The 16,342-nt window shown below is 29.5% G+C and overlaps 2 protein-coding genes across 2 annotated transcripts; both read right to left on the bottom strand.

Moving 5' to 3' along the window:
* Positions 1-1,177: 1,177 nt before the first annotated feature.
* Positions 1,178-2,687, bottom strand: LOC122269943 (degenerin deg-1-like). Its single transcript, XM_043045380.2, has one exon. The coding sequence runs from the start codon at positions 2,507-2,509 to the stop codon at positions 1,178-1,180; it is 1,332 nt and encodes a 443-aa protein (XP_042901314.2). The 5' UTR covers positions 2,510-2,687.
* Positions 2,688-7,534: 4,847 nt separating this feature from the next.
* LOC122269942 (acid-sensing ion channel 1C-like) lies at positions 7,535-15,867 on the bottom strand. Its single transcript, XM_043045375.2, has 2 exons — positions 13,675-15,867; positions 7,535-8,799 (listed from the first exon to the last, which is right to left on the bottom strand). Exons 1-2 carry the CDS (start codon positions 15,056-15,058, stop codon positions 7,598-7,600), a joined length of 2,586 nt encoding a protein of 861 aa, XP_042901309.2. The 5' UTR covers positions 15,059-15,867; the 3' UTR covers positions 7,535-7,597.
* Between the last annotated feature and the right edge of the window lie 475 nt (positions 15,868-16,342).

The following is a 16,342-nucleotide window of genomic DNA, read 5'->3' as shown; positions in this document are numbered from 1 at the left end:
ATATATATAAATAAAAGAATTGTTACCATATAACCTATATATATATAGGTTATATGGAAGCAATTCCTTTGAACAGTAGCAAAATAAATTGGTACTTTTGTAAAAATCAATCAGCACACTTATTTAATGGTGAGATATGAACTAAAATAATATTTTACTGGCTAACGACTTTATTATTATAGGTTTTAGCCAAAAGAGAATGGATTTTAATATTATTGACTGTTTTATATTTATATCTAGAGAAATAATTATATCTAAAATAATAATAGAAGGAAAATTAAATAAATAAAAAATATACAATTAAGCTTATGACACTTTTAAAGATCAAATGGTCAGCTTTACTAAACTATTAAGCATTTTTTTGCGAAAAATAAATACAAACATTTATCTTGCTAATTTTATTGGTAATTAAAACAGAGTTTTGTCAGTCAACCATTTATATTTCAAATTTATTAAGGGAATTTTTTCTATAAAATTTCTTCAGAATGTATATTGAGACCCAAGTTATCACATGATTCCGATTTCCGTCCTTTATATGTGAATATTAAAACAAGTAACTGAATAATGTTTTATGTATTTTTATTTATTTAATACACAACTTAAGTAGAATTTAAGACTTAGCAAATAAAGAGGAATTTTCCTACATTTTTTCTTCCTATCTATTTGGGATTATTAGATGCGAATTTGCGTATGCAAACCTAAAGAAATTAACGTAAAAAAAGCATGAAATCGTTCTTTCAATTTTTAAAAAAAAGATTTAAGCTTATTTTTGAGTTTGATTAATTCTAAATTGGTACTTCAGTTGTTATCTAAATTTCCGCAGTATCTATTTCGTGTTCTGACTAAAATGATGTAACTTTTAATAAGTTTTGCAATTATTTGTATTAAAAAATTTATCTTGCATAAATATCTTTATATACAGTCAAATTATGTAAATGCAGCAAAACGAAGCTTGTTATATCCTTCTAAGTAAATATCTCTGTGTAACCCACCTAGATTTCGAAAAAAAAAATGTTTTATTAAAATATCAAATATGTTTCGATGGAGTTTTTTGAAAAATTCAAAACTCATTGATCAAAGAAAATTTAAGAAGTTACCTTTGAATAGAAACTTTTTTCCTATTTTTACTTATTGCTTGAGGCTTTAAATGCTTTGATAAGACTTATTAGAGCTTCCATTATTTCGAAAATGAAAGACCCAACCACAGTGACAGTTCACCACCTAAGTGACTGAAGATTTCAGATTCCTCAAACATTGGTAATTGTTTGAAAGTATTTTGGGTTAAAGTGAAGTAAAATACCTTCAAACGAGCGTAATGGTTCATAAAATTGCCTTTTGATTTGTTCGACAAAATACCGTCAGTCTTTGATAACCGTGCTTTTGAAATCTCGCTGCTGTAAGAGACTGCATAACAAGATGGCGGACAGTCACATGATAGCTCATGTCGAGTAGTGTTGTCTTGAACTCCATCCAAACAACAAATATCACTCATGTTAAATATATTACAATGCTTCATTCCAGGAATTAGGATCAAAGTTGGATCAATGCAACCGCAAATTTCAAAACTCAGTTTTTGAAGGCATAGTTTCATGCATTCTTCTTCACTGCTTTCATTAATACGCGAGTTGTAGTTGATGCATCTGTCTTTGTATGGTGCAGGCAGACGTTGAATTGCCATCTGTTTTAGAACAAACGATGTTTCAAACCCTGGATTTATGTCAACGCCATTTACTTCTGGGTTTGGTGCTTCTGAAGCATGATGAACTGAGATTCTCATTCCAGATTTCGAAGCGGTTGACATGTATTCATTTAAACCCAGGTTCAGTAATAGATCCAATCCACTTTTGTATCCTGTTTTTGAAAAAGTAACATACTTCTTACCATACTTGCTGGAACTTTTAAATGTATAACAATTACCATATCTGAGACTCTGAAAGTACTTGAAGTCTTTCGAAGAACATAACTGCATGTTAAAACTGCAGAATTTCACTAATTCTGATGCTTTATATCCTACAAATCTTCGATTCTTATTGCTCATTCGTAAATATTTGAGGATTAAATACAGCTTTGACAAAGATTCTGTATTAAACGTACCATTGCAAGATAGTAGACTGCGTCGTTCAGATATGTCTTGCTTACCAGAAGAACCTATATCTTCTGTTTTATCACCATCATCTTGGCCAATAGAATGAATGCAACCATTTTCCATTATGTCGTCGTTATTGCAACTTTCGTAGAACGCTTTCATTCGATTGAGGTTACAAATAGTAACGGCAGGAAAACCTGATTCTAAAATTTGTTCTTCTTGAAGAGATACTATTACAGGATATTCGAAGTAAACAGAAAGAAATATTTGAGTCTTGTATGCGCAACCAGATAATCCAACTATTAATATGAGGAGCCAAAATATTTTGTGATAGTTTGATTTTGAAAATCCAATTCGAGCAATCGCATATATTGATGATTTCTTAAAGATTTTATTTGCGACAATGTGAGTTAGCATTGCCATATTTTTTCTTTACTATTAAGTGACGGGTTTTATAAAATATTTTCTCCGGTTTTTTCTTTTTTTTTTAATGCCGTGAAAAATTTAAACTACATTCATTTTTCAAAAGCTTACTTCATGATTCAATGATTTACCAAAAAAAAGTCGTTACTCCTTTGGATTTAGTTTCATTAACCATCAATATTCCCCTCTAACATTCAGTTTCAACATTTCATCTTAGTTTACCAAAAAAAAAAAACACGAAATTATTTTCCTTTAAAAGCCATTGACTGAAAGGTTTTGTCTACGACATTAAAAGATAGCTTTCTTATATCATTTCATTAGTATTAAGTGGAGTTTAATTCGCAATTTTTGAAAGAAATGGCGAAAGAATATTTTAAGTTACATCCAGCATTTAAAAACTTTAGCACGCGATTTTGCAATTTCCTTGAATCTTGTTGTTAAATCTTTTGAATTTATTTTCACTAGTCACCAGTCTGCTACTCCAAATTTCAGTTTCAACTATTCATTTTAATTCATCAGAGAGCAAAAAGTTATTTTTTTCCAAACTTTTGGTTTAAAAATTTTGTCAGCGATGTCATTAGGTACAAGTGTTATTGCAATCGATTATTTATTTTAAACCAATTCCAACAATTACAAAAAATCGATACTTTTCAGAGGATACAATGTCACATTTTTTCCATTAATTTCGTTAATCAGTAGTCCTCCACTCTAATATACAATTCCACATGCACATTTTAATAAATCAAAACCACTATTTTGTTTTCATTGCCATGAACCATAAAAAGCAAGCTGAGAAAATATCTGAAACATAAAGAAAAATAAATATTAAATTTACAAATTCAGTAATAGTAGTTACGAATCAAGAACTATATATGCTTCCCCTATGAGGAAAATTATTTTAAATGCAAAATTTTTTCTGAGGGACTAAAGAGTTGAAACTTCCTAATACATGATAGTTGTAGCTAGAAGGGTGAGTTTGAGGGGATTTTACTCCTCAATCACATAATTTTGAAGAAAATGGTCATAAAAGTGCTTGCTTTTTTTTTCAAGAAAATTATATGAAATTAAGTGTATGTACAGTGGGCAAAAATAAATTAATTAATTAATAAATCGACCATCCTATATAACTTTTGATCTAACGATCGGACCTTCACGTTCTAGGACTCAATCTTAATAATTCAAGAAAGTGAGCTCAAATGTGCTAATTAATTAATGCAGACATTATTTTATGTTACGAAATCAGACAATACAGATAGCATTTATTTTGAATAAACATACCTTTTTTTCGTCGGATTCGGATTTCTGACCCCAAAAAAATTGGGAGTAGCTAGCCGAAACCTGTGATATATATGGTCCTAATAATTTGGTCCGGAGAATGGTCCAAAGTTTGGACCTCTGAATGTTAATTTTACTTTTTGCGTATTTCAAACTGTCTCAAGAACTTTTTAAGAGAATTGAGCAAATTTTTGCACCCAATCATAAAATCTTTTCATCCAAATATAATTCCATGCAAAATGTAACTTTTTCAAAATCTTTATCATTTTATCTAATAACAGCCGAAAAATTTTGAAATGCAAGGTATACAAATTTCTGCATCATTTTAAAAAAGGCGATTTAAGTGGCAGAATACAAAATTAAGAAAAATCGGTTGAATAGTTCCTGAGAAATCGGAATTTTAAATGCACGTTTTTTTTTCTTTTCAGAATTCGATTTTTTAGGAACTATTCGACCGATTTCGCTCAAATTTTGTATTTTGCCATTTAATATTACATTCTTTTAAATGCTATACGAAATTGTATACCTTGCAATAAAATTCTTTATCGACTTTTATTGGTTAGTTGGTGTCGTATCCTTTATTGAATCATATCTCATGGTGTGCTTGAATAGTCTTTGCTATCTCTGTGGCATTAAATGAATATAAATCTTATTCTGTAGGGTAGTTTAAGAGATGAAGGCCTGCAGCGACTGCAGGACAATTAAAATCATGATATGGTGTAGATTTTTATTTCATAAACTAATAAAAAATAATAAATATTTACTGTTAATTAATATTTGCTATTAATAATAGTACATATTTATTACTATTAATAATTACTATTAATAAATATTTTCTTTAAAATTTATGCAAATACTAATAAAAAAAAATAATGAATATTTCAAGACAGTCAGATATTTAAAATTTGATTTCAAAGGATCTGTTTGAGCAATTTTGCTCAAAGTTTGTATTTGTCATTTAAAATTATATTCTTTAAGATGATTCGAAAGCTTGAAAAATGTAACTTTTTTTAATGATTTTTTTTACAATTTAAGGATGCAAATCACACCTATTCATTGCGTCCTAAAATTGTTCACGCATTAAAACGTTTCAACTTTTCGTTCTCTCGCAGGTTTCCTGAAACATTACATCCTCATTCCCGCTTTAGTCAGAATTGAGGCAGGATATTTAGAGGATATTTGATGTAGAAAAACGGTGATGCAAATTAGAGCATGCAAAAAATCAGATAAAAAATTCGAGAGAAAAAAATTTATAATTTTTTAAGATTTTTATTTACAATCTAAGGAAGGGATCCCCCAAAATCTCTCTCTTTCGAATAAACTGTTCACATTGTTGAACTCTTCACCTCTCTAGTCCTTTACACAAAGTTTAATGGCAAAAAGAATTCTTATTCCTTTCTTCATATCAAATTCATGGCCATAAAAATACGGAAAAGTGCTAAGTACACTGACTGAGCAAAACTCATGGGATACTCACCTAATATCTGGTGGGGCCCCTCTAACCCTGCGGATTGCAGCGATACGGTGTGGAAGTGAGTCTGCAAGTCTCTGGAAGACGTCCGGTGGTAGTTTGCACCACACATCCTGCAGAGCGGTAGCCGATTTTGGTCTGTTCGTGGGTTGAGGATTCAACGCCCTGAGCCTGACGTCGAGGGCATCCCAGATATGTTCAACGGGGTTCATATGAGGTGGTTCAGTCGTGGTGGTTCAGTCGTTGGATCTCACCTGCATGTTCGTCGAACCAGGCACGGACGATATTGGCGCTATGTGGGGCTGCATTGTCATCCTGATGCACAGCAATGTCATCAGGGTGTTGAAACATGACAAAAGGGAGGAGATGGTCTCCAAGCAATCAATACATTTAGGATGTTAAAATTACGCAAAATGTTTTATTATTCTTTATTGTAAAAATAAAGAAGAATGATGTTCAAAAATATTACATCACCATTTTTCAACAACGATTTGGCTTCAAAAGTTGTATTGATTTGTAAAGTTTCAAAGCTGTACTTTTATTTTTCTTTACAGTTTATTTTATATTCGTTTTAAATAGTCGGTCTAAAAGATTGATAAATTAATAGCTTTTAAAAAAAATTATATATATACGTATATATTTTTTAATGTTTCGCACATAGGGCCATCATATCTTATTATTTAAGAGGAGTGTCTACACTCCATGTACAAATTTGAAGAAGTGGTATTTCTCATCCAAAGAATGAATAATTGCATTGCAAGTCATGACCAGAAACGTCAACGTTCGCCCCTAAAGGCGCCACACTATTTTAGACTGGCTACTCGTGCGCAATTGGTTCAAATATTTATCTTAATTTTATGATTAAAAATTATTTAGAATTTTATAACATTATTTTTTTATTTTATACTATTATTCAAATCAAATAAGTCCAAAAATAGATGTTTTATCACCATTTAATTTTCACGAAGCTGGCAATCAAATCATAAAATTGCGATAAAATAGTTATTTCTGGGTCTGATTAAATGTACTTTTGGACTATATAAAACTAAAATATTCATTTTACGTCGTTAAGTTATTTATTTAAGTATTAAATTAAGATAATTTTGATAAATAAAAGTAAAGGTCCCTGTCGGAGTACGATATTACATTGGTTATTATGAAATTCTGATTTATTTTTATGTGTCCTGTCTTACCTCACCTCTTCTTCAGGTTTAAACACCGATATTATATACATATATATAGGTTATATGGTAGCAATTTTTTTTAAACAGTACCAAAATAAATTGGTGCCTTTGTAAAAATCAATCAGCACACTTATTTAATGGTGAGATGTGAACTAAAACTTTATTTCGCTGGCTAACGATTTTATTTTTATAGGTTTTAACCAAAACAGAAAGGATTTTAATATTATTAACTGCTTTATATTTATATCTAGAGAAATAATTATATCTGAAATAACACTGGAAGAAAGATTTAATAAGTAGAAAAAAATCAATTAAGCTTATGACACTTTTAAAGAACAAAGGGACAGCTTTACTGAACTATAAAGCAATTTTTGTGAAAAATAAATACAAACATTTATTTGGCTAATTTTATTGGTAATTTAAACAGAGTTTTGTCAGTCAGCCACTTATATTTTAAATTAATTAAGCCCAGAAGGATGAAATTTGTGTTACAATTTTTTTTAATAATGTAGATTGAGACCCAAGTTATCACATGATTATCACGAGTTATCACCGATTTCAGTCTTTTAAATGTGAATGTTAAAACAAGTAATTGAATAATGGTTTATGTATTTTAATTAATTCAATACACAACTTGAGTAGAATTTAAGACTTAGCAAATAAAGCGGAGTTTTCCTACAATTTCGTTTCCAGTCTATTTGGAATTATTAGGTGTGAATTTGCGCATGCAAACCTAAAGAAGTAAACGAGAAAAAAGTATGAAATTGTTCTTTAAATTCGTAAAAAAATGTTTAAGTTGATTTTTGAGTTTAGTGAATTCTAAATTGGTACTTCAGTTATTATCGAAATTTACACAGCATCTATTTCGTGTTCTGACAAAAATGATATATCTTTAAATAAGTTTTGCAACGATTTGTGCTAAAAGAAGTTCTCTAGCATAAATACCCTTATATACATTCAAATTATGTAAATGCAATAAAACAAAACTTGTTATATCCTTCTAAATAAATATTTCTGTGTAACCCACCTAAATTTCTAAAAAAAAAATTTTTATTAAAATATCACACATATTTCGATGGTATTTTTTGAAAAACTCAAAACTTATTGATCAAAGAAAATTTAAGAAGTTACCTTTGAATAGAAACTTTTTTCCTATTTTTACTTATTACTTGAGGCTTTAAATGCTTTGATAAGACTTATTAGAGCTTCCATTATTTCGAAAATGGCAAACAGGGAAAGACCCAACCACAGTGACAGTTCACCACCTAAGTGACTGAAGATTTCAGATTCTTTAAACATTGGTAATTGTTTGAAAGTATTGTGGGTGAAAGTGGAGTAAAATACCTTCAAACGAGCGTAATGGTTCATAAAATTGCCTTTTGATTTGTTCGACAAAATACCGTCAGTCTTTGATAACCGTGCTTTTGAAATCTCGTTGCTGTAAGAGACTGCATAACAAGATGGCGGACAGTCACATGATAACTCATGTCGAGTAGTGTTGTCTTGAACTCCATCCAAACAACAAATATCACTCATGTTAAATATATTACAATGCTTCATTCCAGGAATTAGGATTAAAGTTGGATCAATGCAACCACAAATTTCAAAACTCAGTATCTGAAGGCATAGCTTCATGCATTCTTCTTCACTGCTTTCATTAATACGCGAGTTGTACTGGATGCATCTGTCTTTGTATGGTGCAGGCAAACGTTGAATGGCCATCTGTTTTAGAACAATCGATGTTTCAAACCCTGGATATATGTCAACGCCATTTACTTCAGGGTTTGGTGCTTCTGAAGCATGATGAACTGAGATTCTCATTCCAGATTTCGAAGCAGTTGACATGTATTCATTTAAACCCAAGTTCAGTAATAGTTCCAATCCACTTTTGTATCCTGTTTTAGAAAATGTAACATACTTCTTACCATACTTGCTGGAACTATTAAATGTATAACAATTACCATATCTGAGACTCTGAAAGTACTTGAAGTCTTTTGAAGAACATAACTGCATGTTAAAACTGCAGAATTTTACTAATTCTGATGCTTCATATCCTACAAATCTTCGATTCTTATTGCTCATTCGTAAATATTTGAAGATTAAATAAAGCTTTGACAGAGATTCATTATTAAACGTACCATTGCAAGATAGTAGACTGCGTCGTTCAGATATGTCTTGCTTACCATAAGAACCTATATCTGCTGGTTTACCAACACCCACTTGGCCTCTAGAAGGAATGCAACCCTTTTCCATTATGTCGTCATTAATGCAACTTTCGTAGAGCACTTTCATTCGATTGAGGTTACAAATAGTAACGGCAGGAAAACCTGATTCTGAAATTTGTTTTTCTTGAAGAGATACTATTACAGGATATTCGAAGTAAACAGAAAAAAATATATGAGTCTTGTATGCGCAACCAGATAATCCAACTATTAATATGAGGAGCCAAAATATTTTGTGATATTTTGATTTTGAAAATCCAATTCGAGCAATGGCGTATATTGATGATTTCTTAAAGATTTTATCTACGACAATGTGAGTTAGCATTGCCATATTGTTTCTTTACTATTGAGTGAGGGATCAATATTCTCCTATAACATTCAGTTTCAACATTTCATCTTAGCTTACCAAAAAAAAAAAAAATCTCAAAATTATTTTCTTTTTAAAAGCCATTAACTTAAAGGTTTTGTCGCGACATTAAAAGATAGCTTTCTCATATCATTTCATTAGTATTAAGTGGAGTTTATTTCGCAATTCTTGAGAGAAATGGCGAATGAATATTGTAAGTTACATCCCACATTTAAAAACTTTAGCACGCGATTTCGCAATTTCCTTCATTCTTGTTGTTAAATGTTTTGATTTTATTTTCCCTTGTCACTAGTCTGGCACTCTAAATTTCAATTTCAACTATTCATTTTAATTTATCAGAAAGCAAACAATTACTTTTTTTCCAAAGCGATTGATTTAAAGATATTTTCGGTGATGTCATAAAGTACCAGTGTTTTTTATTGCAATTGATAGATTATTTTAAACCTATTCCAACAGTTACAAGAATTCGATACTTTTCAGAGGATACACGGTCACATTTTTTGGATTTAGTTTCGTTAATCAACAGTCCTCCACTCCAATAAACAATTCCACCTGCACATTTTAATAAATCAAAACTATTGTTTTATTTTTATTGCCATGAGCTATAAGAAGTCCGCAGAGAAAATATCTGAAAAAAGAAGAAAAAAAAATATTAAATTTACTAATTCAGTGATAGTAGTTACGAATCAGGAATTATATATACTTCCCCTATGAGGAAAATTGCTTTAAATGCTAAATTTTTTCTGAGGGGCTAAAGAATTGAAACTTCCTAATATATGATTAGTTGCAGCTAGAAGGGGGAGTTTGAGGGGATTTTCCTCCTCAAACACATAATTTTGAAGAAAACGGTCATAAAAGTGCTTGCTTTTTTATTCAAGAAAAGAATAGAGACAGCACTTACTCTAAATAAACATACCTTTTTTTCGTCAGATTCGGATTTCTGACCCCAAAAATATAGGGAGTAGCCGAAATCTGTGATATATGGTCCAAATAATTTGGTCCGGAAAATGGTCCAAAGTTTGGACCTCTGAATGTTAATTTTACTTTTTGCGTATTTCAAACTGTCTCAAGAACTTTTTAAGAGAATTGAAAAAAAATTTGCACCCAATCATAAAATCTTTTCATCTAATTATAATTCCATGTGAAATGTAACTTTTTGTAAATCTATACCATTTTATCTAATAACAGCCGAAAAATTTTGAAATGTAAGGTATACAAATTTTTGCATTATTTTAAAAAATGCAATTTTAAGTGGCAGAATACAAAATTGAGAAAAATCGGTTGAATAGTTCCTGAGAAATCGGAATTTTAAATGTACGTTTTTTTTTTCTTTTCAGAATTCGATTTTTTAGGAACTATTCGACCGATTTCGCTCAAATTTTGTATTTTGCCATTTAATATTACATTCTTTTAAATGCTATACGAAATTGTATACCTTGCAATAAAAAAATTATTCGACTTTTATTGGTTAGTATGTGTCGTATCCTCTATTGAATCATATCTCATGGTGTGCTTGAATAGTCTTTGCTATCTCTGTGGCATTAAATGAATATAAATCTTCTTCTTTAGGGTAGTTTAAGAGGTGAAGGCCAGCAGCGACAGCAGGGCAATTAAAAACATGATATGGTGTAGATTTTTATTACATGAACTAATAAAAAATAATAAATATTTATTATTAATTAATATTTGCTATTAATAATAGTAAATATTTATTACTATTAATAATTACTATTAATAAATATTTTCTATAAAATTTATACAAATACTAATAAAAAAAATAATAAACAATTCAAGACAGTCAGATATTTAAAATTTGATTTCTAAGGATCTGTTTGAGCAATTTTGCTCAAAGTTTGTATTTTGTCATGTAAAATTATATTCTTTAGGATACGAAAATTGCGAGGAAAAGCTTGAAAAATGTAACTTTTTTTCATGATTATTTTTACAATTTAGGGATGCAAATCACCTATTCATTGCGTGCTGAAATTATTCACACATTAAAACTTTTCAACTATCTGTTCTCTCGCAGGTTTCCCGAAACATTACATCCTCACACCCGCTTTAGTCAGAATTGAGGCTAGATATTTAGAGGAAAAACGGTGCTGAAAATTAGCGCATGCAAAAAATCAGATAAAAAATTCGAGAGAAAAAAACTGATAAATTTTTAAGATTTTCATTTACAATCTAAGGAAGGGGGGTATGTTGTCGAAAAACAATTGGTATTAGGGGGCGGGTGCCGTATTCAAATTCAGGAATTCATTTTTTGTAAGAATCAGCGAAAACAGTGTAAAAGCTTAGATTTTTTTCATTTTTTGTTTATTTACTTTTTTTGCTGTGCAGTGTAATTTCCCAGTATAAAATAATATTTATTTACTTCGGCCCCGAGTTATTTACAATATATAAGCGTTAGCAATCAAAACTTTATTTATTATGATTGTTGACTACAACTTTATCTGGAAAATACAAAACAAACTTTCTTCAGAATATTCGAGTTATATTTAAAGTAAATTTGTTTAAAATACATATTTAAGAGGGGAAAAAAGTTTTTTTTAAACCCAGATTAAATAAGCATTTTTTTTTACTTTAAAAACATGCTATTCTAAAAAATAAAAATAAAATAAAAAATATTTTACATTCAGTTAAAATATACAAAGCATAAATTCAAGTTACTAGTTAATAAATAAAAGCATAACTTTCAAATGCACAAATCAATACATTTAAGATGTTAAAATTACGCACAATGTTTGATTATTCTCTATTGTAAAAATAAAGAAGAATGATGTTCAAAAATATTACATCACCATTTTTCAACAATGATTTGGCTACGAAAATTTTATTGATAAGTAAAGTTTTAACGCTGTACTTTTATTTTTCTTTACAGTTTGTTTTATATTCGTTTTAAATAGTCGGTCTAAAAGACTGATAAATTAATAGCTTTTAAAAAAAAATATATATATATATATATATTGATGTTTCGCACATAGGGCTATCATATCTTATTATTTAAGAGGAGTGTCTACACTCCATTTACAAATTTGAAGAAGAGGTATTTCTCATCCAAAAAATGAATAATTGCATTGCAAGTCATGACCAGAAGCGTCAACATTCGCCTCTAAAGGCGCCAGAGTATTTTAAACTGGCTACTCGTGCGCAATTGGTACAAATATTTATCTTAATTTTAAAATTCTAAATAATTAAAAATTATTCAGAATTTTATAACATTATTTTTTTTATAATATTGTTTTATACTGTTATTCAACTATTATTGTTTTATACTATTATTATTTCTGGGTCTGTTTAAATGTATTTTTGGACTATATAAATCTAAAATATTTATTTTATGTCGTTAAGTTATTTATTTAAGTATAAAATTAAGATATTTTTGATAAATAAAAACAAAGGTCCCTAGCGGAGTACGATATTACATTGGTTATTATGAAATTCTGATTTATTTTTATATGTTTTGTCTTACCTCACCTCTTCTTCAGGTTTAAACACGGAGTATATAACAAGAAAGAAACTATAAAGAGAATCCAATATTTATATATATAGGTTATATGGTAGCAATTCTTTTAAACAGTACCAAAATAAATTGGTACTTTTGTAAAAATCAATCAGCACACTTATTTAATGGTGAGATGTGAACTAAAACTATATTTTGCTGGCTAACGATTTTATTTTTATAGGTTTTTACCAACAAAGAATGGATTTTAATATTATTAGCTGTTTTATTTTCATATCTAGAGAAATAATTATATCTGAAAAAATACTGGAAGAAAAATTAAATAAGTAAAAAAAAAATCAATTAAGCTTATGACACTTTAAAAGAACAAAGGGACAGCTTTATTGAACTATTAAGCAATTTTTTGTGAAAAATAAATGCAAACATTTATCTGACTAATTTTATTGGAAATTGAAACAGAGTTTTTTCAGTCAGCCATTTATATTTTAAATTTATTAAGCCCAGAAGGATGAAATTTGTCTTACAAATTTTCTTTAATAATGTATATTGTGACCCAAGTCATCACATGAATCCGATTTCAGTCGTTTAAATGTGAATATTAAAACAAGTAATTGAATAATGTTTTATGTATTTTAATTAATTCAATACACAACTTGAGTAGAATTTAAGACTTAGCAAATAAAGCGGAGTTTTCCTACAATTTTGTTTCCTGTCTATTTGGGATTATTAGGTGTGAATTTGCACATGCAAACCTAAAGAAATAAACGAGAAAAAAGTAGGAAATTGTTCTTTAAATTCGTAAAAAAATATTTAAGTTGATTTTTGGGTTTAGTGAATTCTAAAATGGTACTTCAGTTATTATCGAAATTTCCACAGCATTTATTTCGTGTTCTGACTAAAACGATATATCTTTTCATAAGTTTTGCAATTATTTGTGCTAAAACAAGTTCTCTAGCATAAATATCCTTATATACATTCAAATTATGTAAATGCAATAAAGCAAAACTTGTTATATCCTTCTACATAAATATTTCTGAATAACCCACCTAAATTTCGAAAAAAATGTTTTATTAAAATATCATATATATTTCGATGGTATTTTTTGAAAAACTCAAAAATCATCAAAGAAAATTTAAAAAGTTACCTTTCAGTAGAATTTTTTTTGCTATTTGTTTCTAATTACTTGAGGCTTTATATGCTTTGATAAGACTTATTAGAGCTTCCATTATTTCGAAAATGGCAAACAGGGAAAGACCCAACCACAATGACAGTTCACCACCTAAGTGACTGAAGATTTCAGATTCTTCAAACATTGGTAATTGTTTGAAAGTATTTTGGGTGAAAGTGGAGTAAAATACCTTCAAACGAGCGTAATGGTCCATAAAATTGTCTTTTGATTTGTTCGACAAAATACCATCAATCTTTGATAAACGTGCTTTTGAAATCTCGTTGCTGTAAGAAACAGCATAACAAGATGGCGGACAGTCACATGGTAATTCCTTTCGAGTTGTGTTGTCTTGAACTCCATCCAAACAACAAATATCACTCATGTTAAATATATTACAATGCTTCATTCCAGGAATTAGGATTAAAGTTGGATCAATGCAACCACAAATTTCAAAACTCAGTTTTTGAAGGCATAGCTTCATACATTCTTCTTCACTGCTTTCATTAATACGCGAGTTGTAGTTGATGCATCGATCTTTGTATGGTGTAGGCAAACGTTGAATGGCCATCTGTTTTAGAACAATCGATGTTTCAAACCCTGGATTTATGTCAAAGCCATTTACTTCTGGGTTTGGAGCTTCTGAAGCATGATGAACTGAGATTCTCATTCCAGATTTCGAAGCGGTTGACATGTATTCATTTAAACCCAAGTTCAGTAATAATTCCAATCCACTTTTGTATCCTTTTTTAGAAAATGTAACATACTTCTTACCATACTTGCTGGAACTATTAAATGTATAACAATTACCATATCTGAGACTCTGAAAGTACTTGAAGTCTTTCAAAGAACATAACTGCATGTTAAAACTGCAGAATTTTACTAATTCTGATGCGTTATATCCAACAAATCTTCGATTCTCATTACTCATTCGTAAATATTTGAAGATTAAATGTAGTTTCGACAGAGATTCTTTATTAAACGTACCATTGCAAGATAGTAGACTGCGTCGTTCAGATATGTCTTGCTTACCAGAAGAACCTCTACCTGATGCTGGCATACCACCAACTTGGCCAAGAGAAGGAATGCAACCCTTTTCCATAATGTCGTTGTTAATGCAGCTTTCGTAGACCACTTTCATTCGATTGAGGTTACAAATAGTAACGGCAGGAAATCCTGATTCTAAAATTTGTTCTTCTTGAAGAGATACTATTACGGGATATTCGAAGTAAACAGAACAAAATGTTTGAGTCTTGTATGCGCAACCAGATAATCCAACTATTAATATGAGGAGCCAAAATATTTTGTGATAGTTTGATTTTGAAAATCCAATACGAGCAATCGCATATATTGATGATTTCTTAAAGATTTTATCTGCGACAATGTGAGTTAGCATTGCCATATTGTTTCTTTACTATTAAGTGACGGGGTTTTAGAAAATATTTCTTCAGGTTTTTTTTTTTTTTTTTTTTTTTTTTTTTAAATGGCGCGAAAAATTCAAACTACATTCATTTTTCAAAAGCTTACCTCATGATTTAACGATTTGCTAAAAAATAGTCGTTACTCTTTTGGAATTAGTGTCATTAACCATAAATATTGCCCTATAGCATTCAGTTTCAACATTTCATCTTAGCTTACCAAAAAAATCAGGAAATTTTGTTTTCAAATCTATTGACTTAAGGGTTTTGTCGGCGACATTAAAAGATAGTTTTCTCACATCATTTCATTAGTATTTAGTGGAGTTTTTAATTAGCCAATTTTTAAGAGAAATGGCGAATGAATATTTTAAGTTCCATCCAGCATTTAAAAACTTCAGCACGCGATTTCGCAATTTCCTTGAATCTTGTTAAATCTTTTGAATTTATTTTCACTAGTCACCAGTCTGCCACTCTAAATTTTAGTTTCAACTATTCATTTTAATTCATCAGAAATAAAAAAGTTATTTTATTCCAAAGCCATTGATTTAAAAAAAAGTTCGGTGAGGTTATAAGGTACCAGTGTTTTTTATTGCAATTGATTAATTATTTTAAACCAATTCCAGCATTTTCAAAAATTCGATACTTTTCAAAGGGTGCATCGTTACATTTTTTTGGATTTAGTTTCGTTAATCAACAGTCCTTCACTCTCATATACAATTCCACCTGCACATTTTAATAAATCAAAACCATTACTCTTTTTTCATTGCCATGAACCATAAAAAGCATGCAGAGAAAATATCTGAAACGAGAAGAAAAATAAATATTAAATTTACGAATTCAATAATAGTTACGAATCAAGAATTATTTTTTCTTCCCCTGTGAGGAAAATTACTTTAAATGCTAAATTTTTGTTGAGGGGCTAAAGAATTGAAACATCCTAATATATGATTAGTTGTAGCTAGAAAGGGGAGTTTGAGGGGATTTCCCTCCTCAATCTTTTAATAGTTGCATAATTTTGAAGAAAACGGTCATAAAAGTGCTCTCTTTTTTATTCAAGAAAATTATATAAAGTTAAGTGTATGTACAGTGCTCAAATATAAATAAATTAATAACTAAATGGACCACCCTAAATAACTTTTGATCTATTGATCGGATCTTCACGTTCTAAGACTCAATCTTAATAAGCCAAGAAAGTGACCTGAAATATGCTAATTAATCAATGCAGACATTATTTTCAGTTTCGAAATCAGACAGTACTTATTCTAAAT

Source organism: Parasteatoda tepidariorum, chromosome 3, assembly GCF_043381705.1.
Source record: "Parasteatoda tepidariorum isolate YZ-2023 chromosome 3, CAS_Ptep_4.0, whole genome shotgun sequence".
Classification (NCBI taxonomy): domain Eukaryota; kingdom Metazoa; phylum Arthropoda; class Arachnida; order Araneae; family Theridiidae; genus Parasteatoda; species Parasteatoda tepidariorum.
The sequence above is the reverse complement of the archived record's forward strand: the minus strand, read 5'-3'. Positions and strand labels throughout refer to the sequence as shown.

What these genes read in the sequence shown, in the direction of transcription:
- LOC122269942 (XM_043045375.2), bottom strand. Translation starts at nt 15,058, where the DNA reads ATGGCAATGCTAACTCACATTGTCGCAGATAAAATCTTTAAGAAATCA. An exon ending in CAAAGCATATAAAGCCTCAA is followed by an intron (nt 8,800 to 13,674) that starts GTAATTAGAAAC and finishes ATCCTGTAATAG; the next exon opens with TATCTCTTCAAGAAAAACAA.
- LOC122269943 (XM_043045380.2), bottom strand. Translation starts at nt 2,509, where the DNA reads ATGGCAATGCTAACTCACATTGTCGCAAATAAAATCTTTAAGAAATCA.